Source organism: Pseudopipra pipra, chromosome 8 (assembly GCF_036250125.1).
Source record: "Pseudopipra pipra isolate bDixPip1 chromosome 8, bDixPip1.hap1, whole genome shotgun sequence".
Taxonomy (NCBI): domain Eukaryota; kingdom Metazoa; phylum Chordata; class Aves; order Passeriformes; family Pipridae; genus Pseudopipra; species Pseudopipra pipra.
In genome coordinates, this window is record NC_087556.1 from 34,671,877 (window position 1) to 34,686,468 (window position 14,592).

Genomic DNA, 14,592 nt, shown 5'->3' on the forward strand with positions numbered 1-14,592 from the left:
GGTCTCGCGAGAGCGCGGTGGGCGGGGCCGGGCCGGGCCGGGCCGGGGGAGGCACAACAAACATGGCGGCGGCGGGAGGCCGGAGCGGCGCGGGGCGGCTGCGGTGAGTGACCAGTCTTGGGCTTCCCTCGCCTCTCCTGCGCTCTTCCTCGCCTCCTTCCTGTGCCGGGAGGGCGCCGGGCGGCGGGGGGCGGGAGTACAGCGCTCGGGGAGAGCCGCGCTGCCCCGCCGGGAGCGGGGCCGGGTCAGCGGCGCAGCCCCGTGGCTGCTGCCGTGGTGTGAGGGCGGGGGACACAGTCACAGAAACCACAGAGTCACGGAAACGGCCAGGCTGGGAGTTTAACAAGGGCAAGTGCCGGATTCTGCTCCTGGGACGGGTAAGCCGTGGCTGTGTGTATAACCCAGGGCATGAGGTGCTGGAAAGCACTAAAGCAGTGCTGAGAAAGGGCCCTGGGGGTCCTGGTGGGTGGCCACTTGGCCATGAGTCAGCAGTGCCCTGGCAGCCAGGAGGGCCAACCCTGTCCTGGGGGGCATTAGAGACAGACAGCATCGCTGGCCGGGCCAGGGAGGGAATTGTCCTGCTCTGCTCTGACCTGGGGCGGCCTCACCTGGAATTCTGGGGCAGTTTGGGGGGACACAATGTAGGGAAGATATTGAGTCATTAGAGAGTGTCCAAAAGAGGCCACGAAGATGGTGAAGGGCTTTGAAGGGAAGCCGTGTGAGGACACTGAGGGCACTTTGTCTGTTCAGCTGAAGGAGACTGAGGGGAGACCTCATTGCACTTATAACTTCCTGGGGAGGGGCAGAGGAGGAGCAGGCACTGAGCTCTGCTCTGTGGGGACCAGGGACAGGACCCCAGGGAATGGCCTGAAGTTGGGTCAGGGATGTTTAGGTTGGATAGTAGAAAAAGGTTCTTCCCTCAGAAGGTGGTTGGGCACTGACCAGGCTCCCCAGGGCAGTGGGCACAGCACCAAGGCTGACAGAACTCAAGGAGTGTTTGGATGATATTCTAGGGCACGTGGTGTGACTCTTGGGGATGGGCCTGTGCAGGGCTGAGGGTTGGGTGATCCTTGTGGGTCCCTCCAACTCAGCATATTCTATAATTCTGTGATTCTGTGATAGGGGACCACAGTGAGTCATCTGTTCCCACCTCCCTGCTCCAGCAGGGTCATCCCAGACCACATGGCACAGGATTGTGTCCAGATAGTTCTGGAATATCTTCTATGAGGGAGACTCCATAACCTCTCTGGTCTCTGTTTCAGTGCTCAGTCACTGCACAGGGAAGAAGTTCTTCCTCATGTCCAGGTGGAACTTGCTGGGCATCAGTTCCTGCCCATTCTCCTTGTGCCATCGCTGAGCTCCCCGAGCACAGCCTGCTCCATCCTCTGCCCCCTCCCTGCAGACAGTGACAGACATGTTGAGGGCCCCTCTCAGTGTCTCCTCTGGAGGCTGAACAGCCCCAGCTCCCTCAGCCTTTCCTCGTTACAGAGACACCCCCAGTCATCCTTGTTGTCCCCACTCCAGGAGCTCCATGTCTCTCACTCCCCCTTCCCAGGGTCAGAACTCCTTGAGGAGGTGCAGAAAAGGCTTGGATAGAGTTTGGGATCCTTCCGGCTTTAAGTTATTTGCCCTGGAAAAGATGGAACAGCGAGATCTCCCTTTTTTTTCTCCTGGATTCCTTAAAAGGAGGTGGGATGCATACACGTGCTCACAGCCATTTTATTCTCTTGTTGCATCCATGTCCTCATTTTATTCTCTTATAATTGCTGCAGGATTAATTCTGACTGTGTGTGAAACTACCTGTTTTACTCTAGTAAGAAAATACTATCAGCTGTTTTCTTTAGCAGAATTATGTAGGCAGAATATCTCATCCTGGCACATTCTTCTTTGACAATACGCTTAGCTCACCTCAGTCCTGTGACCACTGTTCAGTCCAGCAGCAATGCCTGTGTAGGGAATGAGTATCCAGTGTTCTACTCATTGTGTAAGGCTGGAGGAAGTGTAGCTGTGTAAGCAGAGCTCGAGTAACACCCGGTGTGGTCAGCCCCTCCCTCCTGTGTGAAACACGAGCTGGGCTGCTCAGTTTCTGATCATTAGAGTTACATTTAATGCTTTGCAGGAGTGACATAGCGAGAATCAGATGTGCATCATTCCCCCCCTGAGGAGGAGAGCTGCTGGCTATGGAGCTGTAAAAAATACCACAGAAAATCACAGAAAGATCTTTTGAGCATATAATGGGAGGTTTGGGGTGGTGCTGAAATTGTGGTGACTTCCCTCCACTGCTGTGAAAAAAAGGATGAGGATGAGTGTTTTCATGTTTAATCAACAAGGCAGAGAGGAAGCTTTATGCAGTTGATCACCAAAATAATGTCTTTCCCCCAAGCTGTTTATGAACTTTTGTGTAATTTCCTTTCAGAATTAAATATGATTATAAAAGCAGTTAATCCAATCAGTTAAGGCTGAGAGAAATGGGATTGCTCAGCCTGGGATGTTCTAATTGTCCTTTCCAGTGCCTGAAGGGGCTCCAAGGAGGCCAGAGGGGGACTTTGGACAAGGGCCTGGAGGGATAGGACAAGGGGGAATGGCATCCCACTGCCAGAGGGCAGGGTTAGATGGGATATTGGGAAGGAATTCTTGGCTGTGAGGGTGGGGAGGCCCTGGCACAAGTTGCCCAAAGAAGCTGGTGCTGCTCCTGGATCCCTGGAAGTGTCCAAGGCAAGGTTGGATGGGGCTTGGAGCAACTTGGGTTAGTGGAAAATGTCCCTGCTCACAGCAGGGGGTGGAACTGGATGGTCTCGAAGGTCCCTTTCTAACCCGAACCATTCTGTCATTCACTGTTTAGAATTGATTTAATTTTAAATTATTGTTTCTTATTACTATAATTAGTGGAGATTTGGCCTGGTCAGGACCCTACATTACATTGTCCTGGTTTTCTCTTCCCTATCTTTAATTTATATCCTGATGTCTTTGGGTTTTTTTTTTTTTTGCAGGAGACACCAACAAATGGAATACAAATTAACTTAAGCCTACACGGGACTGGTGACACCTGAAAGAAGGTAGGCAAAATTGATATATAAAGATGTGTTCCAGACTAAGTTAATGGTGATAACAAGTGCTAGTATGGCATGGTATAGTTTGGTATCATACTTGGTTATGATGTGAAAGAACATACTCATCTGGATGCCAAAAATGAACAAACACTTGTGAGTGGCTTTGCAAATACAGGAGAAGATGTTTAAATGTGGTCTTGAACTCAGAGTGTGAGTTTCTCTTGGTCACCTAATGCTTTGTTTAGTAGCTATTAAAAAAAATCGAGGATATTCTTATTGAAATTGTAGCATTGTAAATTATTTCTGATCGTAATCTGCAGGAATAATAACGTGACAGACTTGTTGTCCTCTTTCCAACTGAATTCCAAAATCTCTCTTCCCAAATTCATTGTGAATTGAGACTTTATAGAGGTTTGTTACTTACAGTCCCCAAAAAGAATCTGACCACTGACCGGTGAATATTTTTATTTCAGTACAAAATGATGAAATGGATTAAGGCTTTTAGTCAGGATAGGAAACTAAAATTTTGGGAGAACTGTGAAATAGTGCTTTTTTTTTAAGGCTTCTTTCCATCTTTGCTACTCCCCAACATTCAGTTGGTTTCCCAACATTACAGCTGCCATAACTGACTGACCCAGCTCTGGGATTTTTTGCAGCCAGATGTTCATCAGAGAAACTGTTCAGATGGTCAGTGAGACAGAAGTGTCCTTCTGTGAGACACAAGAAGGAAGGGATGCAGCCTGTGAAAAGTTTTTGCTGGATGTGTAATTATTTTAATAAAGCTTAGAGCAGTAGAGTGTTAGAGCCTGTCTTTCAAAACATAAATATTTTTTCAAGTTTCTTTCTTACAGCTCATAGGAGTTGGGAAGAATAAGGGACTTGCATTTCCTTTCTCTTCTTCCAGGGAAAGTGGAGAAGCTGTGCTCTGTGCTTTTTATCTGGTGTGCTGGGAGTACATTTTGGAGCATGTTTGCTACTTAGCAGAGAAGTGAAATTCAGGTATGATCCATTTTTTTAAAAATAAAGGCAAGTTGATTTTGATTATTACATCATTTTATCTAATTTGTTTGGTCATTATGTTACTGTTGCCGAAAACCATTTCCCCATAAATTGTATTTGGTGATCTTTAATGAGTTAAAAACTCTAAAAATAACATTCTTGTGGTTGTCAATCTGTGCATTGAGTCATGCTGTGTGATGAAAGTAATCCTTCAGTTAAAAACCAAACCAAAACACAAACTTGTTTCTATGAATGCATTCAAATTTGGTGACACTTGCGTTCTGAAAGCATTTTTTCTTCTAGGCACAAGAGGTTGTAAATGTAAAGAGCCAATATGGGAGAAAAGAAGGCAGAACCATTGGACTTTGTAAAAGATTTTCAGGAATATCTTACCCAGCAGACTCACCATGTCAATATGATTTCTGGATCAGTTACTGGCGACAAGGAAGTGGAGACTCTCCAGGGAGGTGAGCTCATTTCAGTGCCATAAATTTGACTACTTTTGAGAGTGACTGCACTGTTTTCAGTCCAGGTAATTATGCAGGTGCTGCAGTTGTATGGAAGCATTTCTGATAGTCTTTTTCACATCACAAAAGATGTGTATGTACCTTTGTTTTATAGTTCTGTATATTTAAAGACCAAAGGCATAGAGAAGCAGAAGATATTTGGCCTATTCTCACAGCGTGACAGTGTCCTACAGATTCTTAATTAAAATCTTTGTTGTGTTGCTCACAGCTGGGACAGAAGGTGATCAGAACGGTCTGGACCATCCCTCTGTTGAAGTTTCACTGGATGAAAACTCAGGAATGTTGGTGGATGGGTTTGAAAGGACGTTTGATGGAAAGTTGAAGTGTCGATACTGCAACTATGCCAGCAAAGGAACAGCTCGGCTCATAGAACACATCAGGATTCACACAGGTGGGGAATGTTCTGCTGGGCTTGGCTGTGGGGCTTGGGCTATTAACTCAACATTGTGATTTGTGTGTGAGAAGCTGACTATTCAAGAAGCCTGATAGTTCTTAACAATTAGAACTGGGGTTTGGGTTGGTTCTTTATAACTGTGTTTTAAAGGTGTGCCATGTATTTAAACTATGCAAATTCCTACTGACATTTATTGTAAGTAACTCTATGGGAGTAAAGCTTAGCATGAAAACTTCAATGTAAATTGAAGGGCTCTAAAATTAACTATTAGTTTTTCTGTGCTAATCAGAAAAGTGACAAATGTATATGTTGCTACCTGGAGATTTATAGGGCCTTTTCTTCCTCTGTTGTTTAGCTATGGGAATATTCCTGTTCTCCACAACGTTCTAGATGTGAAAGTACAAAGCATGGGATTAAGAGTAAAGTTTTCTTATTGGTAGAGTATTCAAAAGTGAGGGCATATGATCAAGCTGATTGGTAACAGTAATGGAAAGAAAAAAAAAAATCAATTGTGGCTTGTTTAAGAGCATTTGCCACTGTTGGGTGTATAAAGCTGAAAAGCAAAACTCTCAGTAGAGTGTGGAATATCCTAAACTGTTCCTGAAGTCAGCTCCACCTTCTTGGCACATGAGAGGAAACACATGAAAGGTGCTTGTGAAGTCTACTGAGTATATTACACTGACACAGAAGACTTTAGGGCTGGTAACTAGAGCAGTAAGAAAAAAAAAATTGTCTTCTGCAAAGAATGAAAGTTTTCATAGGTTTCCAATCTGGTATGGAGTGTTCCAAAACTTCCAAGTGTCTTGGATAGTTTGGGACTCACCTTGAAGGAAACATGTTGTAACTGGAATATAATTTATCTCTCTTCAGGTAGCCTAGTCACATTCTCACTTTGCTGGGAACCATTGCTTTCACAGGATGTTTATCACATATTACACACAAAAAAATCCATTCTGGGATGGAAGCATCCATCCCAGGATGGATTTTGGGGAATTCAATGCTCCTTGGTGCTGGTCCTGCAGTGTTGGCTTGTTTTGACAAGGCACAATCGGATAGGAAATGGCAACAATTAGAAATCAAAGAGTTCTGTGGTTCAGACTCTAGGGACCTGGTAAATTCTCCTCTTGTGCTACCATGAGCTGCCTCTGTGTGTAGCTGTTGCTGTTTTCAGATTCCCAGTGGAAATTTTGAGGAGTTCCAGTAGTGGATAAGGTACCTTGGCTTGTGTACCTGCCTTTGCAACAGCCTTAAAGCCATGGCTTGCTGCAGAGCTGCAAAGCAGCAATGGGCTTTGGAGCTGTTTGTTTGGTCTAGTTTTTCATAAAGCAGGTACAGCTTCACCTACCATTTGCCTCATATGGGATGTGGACAACGAGGGATACTTTTATCAGCTTTACTCTGTGCAGTGCTAATGCTGAGCTTGTGAAATGAGGGCCGTGGATTGGGGAAAACTGTACTGCAGACTCACAGAGCTCGTTTTTAAAGAGCACTTAAAATATGCAGAGGTAACATCAAATTTAAAATGTCACGTCTTTTCAGCAGCAAGAAGCTGTTGCCATCTGAAAACTTGCCTCCCCAAGCCCACAGTTCCTGCTGGCCAGGTGTCAGCATGAGCAGATGGACTGCTAGAGCTGGTGGGAGGCATAAATTGCTCCTAGAAAATGTTGGAACTGTGTGCTTGCTAGTTCTTGGGATGGTTTTCATGGTGTGTATGGGGTTTCTCAAACAGAATGAATGAGTTAATATCAAATGTCATAAATTTTATCAATACTAGAGAGCAAAAAAATCAAATCTCTCTTCTTTAAGTATCAAAAAGTGGGTATTGGCGTAGTGTCAGCATTCCTTCTCTTACTCTAGGGAGTTGCCTACCTTTTCATACTCTCAGATCTGAGGTTAACAGTTCTCTCTTGGGTTTTCAGAATGCTTTCTTGTCCTGTGCTGCTTTAGGGAGGAGAGCCCTCCAAGTAAATGGCTTGAGGTGGCTGAACAAAATTCCTGTGGGAGCTTGTGACCGTTTCATCATAGTTGCAGCATAATGTATACAAAGGCAAGAAAGATTCCAACCAGGAATTGGGATGCTGAGAAACATCCTCAAAAATCTCTAACCCAACAGTCATTAGTCAGAAGCAAACGTTCCATGAGTTACACGAATTTGGGTGTTGAGGCAAACATAATGCTTTGGGTTTGGGCCTTGACTAACATTTTGAGTTGTGTCTCGTGGTTGTAATGAGAGGGGGATGCAGGGCTGTCACTCTTGTGTCCATCAAAGAGCTCTGGCAGTTTGGACACACCTTCACACAGGGAGCAGCCAAATTTCTGGTTCAGACATGCCTGATAATGAAATACCAGTGACTGACAACAGTAACAGTTCACTTCTCTGCACCAACCTGTTCAGTTTTAGAATGTAAACAAGGATCTCAGGCTGCTTTTTTTTCTCTGTATAAGTTTCCCCTTTGCCTTGTTACAGTACATTTCCATCCTTAATTTTAATTCAGCACTGCATGTCCTGATGGCAACAGCACTTTGCCATAACCTTAGTGGCTCGTCAGAAAGCTCCACTTTCTTTCTTTGTACAGAGACAGGGCACTCCAGAACAAGAAGAGGGTAATTTTTGATTTGGTTTTCCTGGGGGCTGTTGTGTTTGTTTTTTTTAATCAAGGGAAAGGAGATCCAAGACCTGAGTGTTGTTTTGCTTGGAAGCATGGCAAAGGGCCAGGAGATGGATTGCATGCACTGTGAGGGCTCAGAGTGATGAATCAGCATTAGAATTAAAATAGGGAAGTGGTAGATGACCAGTAGCCTCAGAGCACTGTAAGTAAACAGGTAATGCATCCTGGATAACATCAAGTGTAGCAAAGTATCTGCCAAAGTAATTATGTCCCAGGCATGATCATGCAACCATTACTAAGTGCAGCCTCCTGCAGGGTTGGCTTCCTGCAGAGCCTGGCAGCAGGATAATGAGGAGTTCAGCAGCTGTGGTGTGTTACAGATGTGCAACACGTGATGCAAATCCTTTTATCTCTGAGTAACCATTTTTTGAGTTTTTCATGCTATGTGGCAAGAGAATCAGTTGCACAACAGTGATTTAGCAATTAACCTGGAATTCTAGATAGGAAGGATAAGATGATCATTCATTTCAGCACCTGAACAGGCATCAAATCCTTTAGGCATTTCTGACATTGCAGACCTGGATCTAAAAACTTCTAGAAGATCAGCGTATCAGAGGATAATCAAAAGTCCCATTGTGTTACAAATGGCCTGTAATGATGTTTGAAAGTTTTCTGTATTTTTAAAATGCTAATGGACTATCTATAAATTTCATTTAATAGAAGGTCAGAGTTCTACCTGTGTAAAAGGAGAATACCTGACCACCTCCCATGTCTGGGAGAACACACAACTCTCCAGGGAGTACCTGGCTTTTGTTTTATTTAATAACTCTTTAGCCACAGGATCCTTTCTCAAAACTCAATTTTTTTGGTGGGTGCATGGGTTTTTTAGGTTGTAGTTCCAGGATGTTTAATACTAGGGATGTTTGGAGGATACCAGAAGGACATCCTCCCTCAGTGTTTAAGCTCAGTTATTATGAAGAGTGATTCATTTTGGTGGCACAGACATGCCTGTAGCTCCACAGGTGAGGGAGAGTTTGGATCCAGTCCAGGGCACCACACAAACATCACTGCGTTCAGCCTTGGCATCCCTGGGGCAATTCCAAGGCAGCTTGTTTATTGTGCTAATTCCACTCACTTTTTTTCCCTGTGCTAATTATCACTTGGGTGAGGCAGAGATGTCCCAATGTTCTTTGTTCTTCCACTGGATACTCAGCTGAGCTCAAGGCTGGCAGTGACTCTGGAGTTCGATCAGCAGTTCACAGCGAGCCGCTCCGTGTCCCACAAAAAGCCTTTTCCGAGTGCTCCGAGGTGCTTTAGCATGATCTGTTCTAATTTTCCAGGTGAGAAGCCACACAGGTGCCATCTGTGTCCCTTTGCCTCGGCCTATGAGCGTCACCTGGAGGCCCACATGCGATCCCACACCGGGGAGAAGCCCTACAAGTGTGAACTGTGCTCCTTCCGCTGCAGCGACAGGAGCAACCTGTCCCACCACCGGCGGCGCAAACACAAGATGGTGCCCATCAAGGGCACGAGGTCTTCCCTGAGCAGCAAGAAGATGTGGGGGGTTTTGCAGAAGAAGACCAGCAATTTGGGGTACAGCAGAAGAGCATTAATTAATTTGAGCCCACCTTCCATGGTGGTGCAGAAACCAGACTACCTTAATGACTTCACCCACGAAATCCCAAATATCCAGACTGAAGCATATGAGGGCATGGCAAAAACGGCTCAGAGTGGAGGGTTGCCAAGAGATCCACAAGACCTCATGGTGGATAATCCTTTAAACCAGCTCTCCACGTTGGCTGGACAGTTGTCCAGCTTGCCACCTGAAAACCAAAATCCAGCCTCTCCTGACGTTGTTTCCTGTCAGGATGAAAAGCCTTTCATGATCCAGCAGCCTGCTGCACCTGCAGTAGTTTCAGCTGTGTCAGCAAATATTCCTCAAAACTCATCTCCAACCAGCCCAGATCCTCGGCCCCCACAAAATCAAAGGAACTATAGTCCTGTGGCCGGGCCCAGCAGCGATCGCAGCGCCCACACCAGTACTCCCAGTATAAGTAACAGCCAGCCAAGTACTCCAGCTCCAACCCTCCCAGTCCAGGACCCTCAGCTTCTGCATCACTGCCCACACTGTGACATGTACTTTGCAGACAATATCCTTTATACAATTCACATGGGATGTCATGGATTTGAAAATCCTTTCCAGTGCAACATCTGTGGGTGTAAGTGTAAAAACAAGTACGACTTCGCTTGCCACTTTGCAAGAGGCCAACATAATCAACATTGACTGAGACATGCTTTGGTTTAGTTTTTTAACATATTACAGTCTATTTTTCATACTTGCTGATGGAAAGCTTGCACATTCCCATATGGAATACTCACACTAGTCGATTCGACAAAGGAGGCACATTTATTTCCGTGTTGTTGTAAAACTTGCCAGGGAAATTTTGTGTAGGATTTGGTTGTTATTTTATATGTAGCCTTTCAAAGAAAGCCAAGAGTGCTGTCAGGATTGGAATGCATTTACATGCTGTGATTGCTAAATTTAAGTTGCTTACACTTAATCCCAATAAACATTCTGCAAATGGAGAAGCAGAGTGTGTGTCCTGAACCATAGGATGTCACTACCAGAGTATTTACTAGGCTGGACAAGCCACATTATCCATAAAATATGAAAGGTTAATGCAGTGGCATATCAAGTAGTGACAGGACAAGGACTGCCAGAGGACAGGGTTAGACTGGATATTGGGAAGGAATTCTTCCCTGTGAGGGTGGGGAGGCCCTGGCACAGGTTGCCCAGAGAAGCTGTGGCTGCCCCATCCCTGGAAGTGTCCAAGGCCAGGTTGGAGGGACTTGGAGCAACCTGGACTAGTGGAAAGCATCCTTGCCCATGGCAAGGGGATTGGAATTAAATCATCTTTAAGGTCCCTTCCAACCCAAACCACTTGGTGATTCTATATGGCTACTTTGGAGACATAGTTATCCTTAAAAACTTGGCTACTCTAAACCTGAAAAGCAAACAGAAGCAACTTCCACATACAAATTCAATTTGATGTAAAAGTTGCTTTAATCCAATGAAGGTTTATAATAAGTTTCTGTTTAGAAGCCTACACTCTTCATTCTAGGGCTCAAACACTAATTTAACTATTTTAAAAACTCATCACAAAACTAGAAGGTAACGGGTTATTGGGAATAAAACTCTAGTAGAAAAAAAAAAAGAGTTAAAAGCTTGTCATTCCTGAGTTATACAAACAAAAAATTAAACAGAATACCTTATTTTAACCTACACTTTCCAAAATTCACATCTTTTTCAGAGGAGGTAATTTTTAAACAGACATAATAAAGAGCTTGTAGAACTAATATATATTCTGTGAGACTTCTAACTGCCTTAAACTAATTTGTACAGATATTTAAAATTTGCACAATTAGACTTCTGTCTTGCTGACAGGAGTGCTAATGGGAACAAACAAGAGGTTTACAAATTAAAATTCCTTTGTTCAGTTTTATGTTGGGCCAGGCTACAACTGAGACATTGCCTGTATGTTTGAGGGTTATATGATCTAGTTTATTGTAAATTCAGCTGACTTGGAGGTCTCTTTTATTCCCTCTCCCAGATTTAATGTCTTTTGGGTGTGCTGGAAATAAGGGGAAGGGCCTCTGGCTTTTCTGAGCTGTCCATGTAGGAGGCAAAGGAACTACAATGGGTTTAGGAATTTATATAGCAAATGGTAACTGAAAATTGTTATTTTGTTTCATACTGTACATCTTATTTTAGAAGCCCCCAGGGTAACGGACAGGCACTTTAAACCTAAATAAAACATCTGAGCAAAATTAATAATAACCCTTAATATGCTAGATAGGAATTTGAGACATTAAAAAAAAAGGAGAACTGTTACTTTTCCCATATTTAGAAGTGCACTTTTACTTTGGTTTGTCTTACTTGAGAAAAATTTAAGCTTCCCTTGTATATTCCCTTTTTCCTGTCTGCAAATTGGTTGGAATCTGAGTAGCAAATGTTTGGCTTATGCAAATTTATAGTGTTCTGGGAGCTAAAACTTCCTGGAGCCAATAGAAAAACACTAACAGTGACGTCAGTGTAAGGTCAATGCAGGAAAAACCATGTGTCTGAGAATTTTAGCTTTAGAAGTAATTTTGACTTTAATTAAATAGAAATTTGGACACCAGGCATGTTTCTCTCTACCTGACTTACCTGCTGTTGATTTTCTGTGCTTAGGTAACCAGCTGAAGGGACTGGATTGTTGGCTGTGCACAATCTTGTAGTAATGAGGTCAGAAATCTGCCACTGGAGTGGTTCCAGCATAGTGAAGATGAACAATAATAACACACTGTCACTACTAAAAGTAATTGGTTTCAGGCCTGGTTCAAAATCCAGTTGGGTGGATTTGTAAAGCAGGATGTAATTTCCATTTTTCATCATTACACTCTTCATCATTCCAAAACATCCCTCTGTTGCTTTATACTTTTAAAATTTATTTTATCAGTAAAATTGCAATTCTGTGTGCATGGAGAGTCCTTTATTTTAAGGACTAAAAGCTGACTGAACTGGAATCCAGTTGGAAGTAACTGCTCCTGAACAGGTTTTGTAAGATGCCTGTTCCAGTCAAAGAGGACAGGAAAGGTGGTTCCCTCTGCATCACATACTGGCAGATTCTAAAATCTACATTTGGCTAAAAATACAGTATTAGGATAAGAGAATTAACTTTATGATTAGTAATTTATAGAAGTGGTTTTCCTTGCCTTTTTGATAGATAATGCAATCTCCTATTCCGAGGCTCTAGCAGCTCCAAGGAAGCTTCTGGAATGGTGGTGCTCCAGGGAGCACCTTGCAGTGTGGAATGGCACCAGTCACAACAGCCAAGTTCTCCTTGATTTGTGGCTCTAGCCTTTCTCCCTCCTGGTATCAGCAGGGAGATTGACTTCCATGTGCACAAATGTTTAGGATTCCCTCCCTCCATCCCATCGATGTGGTTTCTGATCCAGTAGGACTTTTGCTGGCAGCGCCTGTAAACAGTTACAGACTTTTTTTTGTGTGACAGCTCATGGTTTGGTGATTTAGAAAAATGACTTCTGAACCACGATGCCCTTGGACAAAGTTAAGGATAGGAAGCTGGTCAGGTCACTGGGAGTAAGAGGAAGCCTGCAGGATCTGATGGAAAAGGGGCCCTCATTTAGGAGAGGATCCTCAGTTGTGGAGAAAATATGTTCTTAATAACAGAACTCAGTGTGGGGGAAAAAAAAATCTAACCCCAAACCTTGCAAATTGTTGTTTGGAAGGATTTTAATGCTGCTGCCAGGATACCATTGTTTCTGCTTTGGAATTCCTCAGGAAAAGAAGATTAGCCTGGACATCTATGAACAGCTGAACAATGCTAGGAACACTTCCCTGTTTCCTTGGGCAAACTCCTCTCTGGAGGGGTTCCTGGGCAGCAGCAGCTTTGGTGTTTGTCCCTTGGCTCTGCACCCAGATCCCTGGGGTGGATCCCTGCATCCTTCACAGAGGGTCACACCGGGGGTAGGATTCTTCTTGTTTCCTCCTCATGCTGTTGTGCCAAACAACTCCCTGACACTGCTGTTCCCTTCTCCACTGAGGAGCCTTGGAAGGGGTATTGGCCTATTTTTCATAATTTGTACATCCTCTTGACTACAATTTAAAGACTGGCAAATTGTTTGAGAGTTTGATCCTGATGATTCCCTTGCCCAAGCAGGCCTTACCCTGTCAGTGTGGGATACTTGTCCAGGATTCTGGGATTGAGTTCTCAGTCAGAGGGACTTTTCATATCTAGTTCTCCATGTGCTACAATGCACTAACTTGCTTCTTTTTAAAAAACAAATCCTCATATTATAAGGTGGTGGGTGATTAGCATTTTATTAACAGGGAAGTTTTGGAAGGAAATGGAATTTTTCCATAGCTTGGTTCTGTTAGGTTCTGTAGTTGCAAAACACGAATTTTGTGAAGTTTTTGTTTTTATTGTAAGAGATTATTTTATAGCTTTGTGGACATTTCAACATGCACTATTCGTAGCACTCAATACAGACTTAACTGAGACTGAATATTCCAATAAATATTTGAACATCTTAATTATCTCAGTTAATACTTAAACCAACTCCAAAGCAGCTAATAGGGGAAAGTAGTTGTTTTTTCACAGACACATGTTTAGATGAAGAGGATTTTGACATAAAATGTTGGTTGGCATTTTAATATAAAACTCAGTGCTGGGTGACATGTTCCAGCAGTGTTTTCTATCCAAATAATCTCTTGCTGTTTGTTTTGTTCCAGAATGTTTGAGGGGGGTGTTGATTTTTGTTTCTTTTTGACGAAGGGAATGTAACTTAGAAGTCTTTACTGGCAAGTTTTCTATTAATTTTAAGCTTCTCTGAAAATCTACAGCAAATGGATGTTCTGCTGCAGGAAATCTCTCTCCTGCTGAAGCATTTTTCATTGAGCAATCTTGGTGTATGTGCTTCAAAGTACCTACTTTGTTAATAATATGTATTTCAGTGTAAAGAGCATATTTTATGCAAAAACGAAACCTGTTAGAGTTGTAAAATAAATTTTAATGTTAGTGAATGTTTTTGAGATGACAAGGTTAATTCTGAAATAACTCTATCATGTGTAGTTCATGTTGTGAAGCTTTGCTTTTGTAAGATATGAATAAAATAACACTTTCTAATTAGGTCCCGTGTTAATTCTTAATTGCATGTGCTACCACAAGTGGAGCTGGTGATCTGCTCAGGACTAAATGGGATCTAGATATGGTAAGGAGGATAAACTCACCTCTGGGATTGCTCAGGGGCTGCTGGACAGAGCAGAGCAGGTCACCAGCCAAGGTGCTCCTCAGAATCTCATCTGAAGGAGGCTGTGGGTCGAGGTCAGTCCCATGGTAAGCAGGAAACAGGAGTAGATGACTTCCAAGTGCTCTTCCCAGGCTAAATTCTTCTCTGATTCTATGAAATTTAAATTTAAGGATGGTTTGCTCTTGGCTTGATCTCCATTC

At 43.5% G+C, this 14,592-nt stretch overlaps 1 protein-coding gene across 5 annotated transcripts; it reads left to right on the forward strand.

The window, feature by feature from the left end:
* Nucleotides 1-5: 5 nt before the first annotated feature.
* IKZF5 (IKAROS family zinc finger 5) lies at nt 6-14,271 on the forward strand. 5 transcript variants are annotated; one of them, XM_064663594.1, is made up of 6 exons: nt 6-103; nt 2,991-3,056; nt 3,955-4,049; nt 4,353-4,516; nt 4,785-4,967; nt 8,920-14,271. In XM_064663594.1, exons 4-6 carry the CDS (start codon nt 4,384-4,386, stop codon nt 9,861-9,863), a joined length of 1,260 nt encoding a protein of 419 aa, XP_064519664.1. In that variant the 5' UTR covers nt 6-103; nt 2,991-3,056; nt 3,955-4,049; nt 4,353-4,383; the 3' UTR covers nt 9,864-14,271. The 5 variants fall into 5 exon arrangements, with proteins under 5 accessions (XP_064519664.1, XP_064519668.1, XP_064519669.1 ...); XM_064663598.1 differs by having other exon boundaries at nt 32-103; nt 3,902-4,049; XM_064663599.1 differs by lacking the exon at nt 6-103 and adding an exon at nt 293-377 and having other exon boundaries at nt 3,902-4,049.
* Nucleotides 14,272-14,592: the final 321 nt, after the last annotated feature.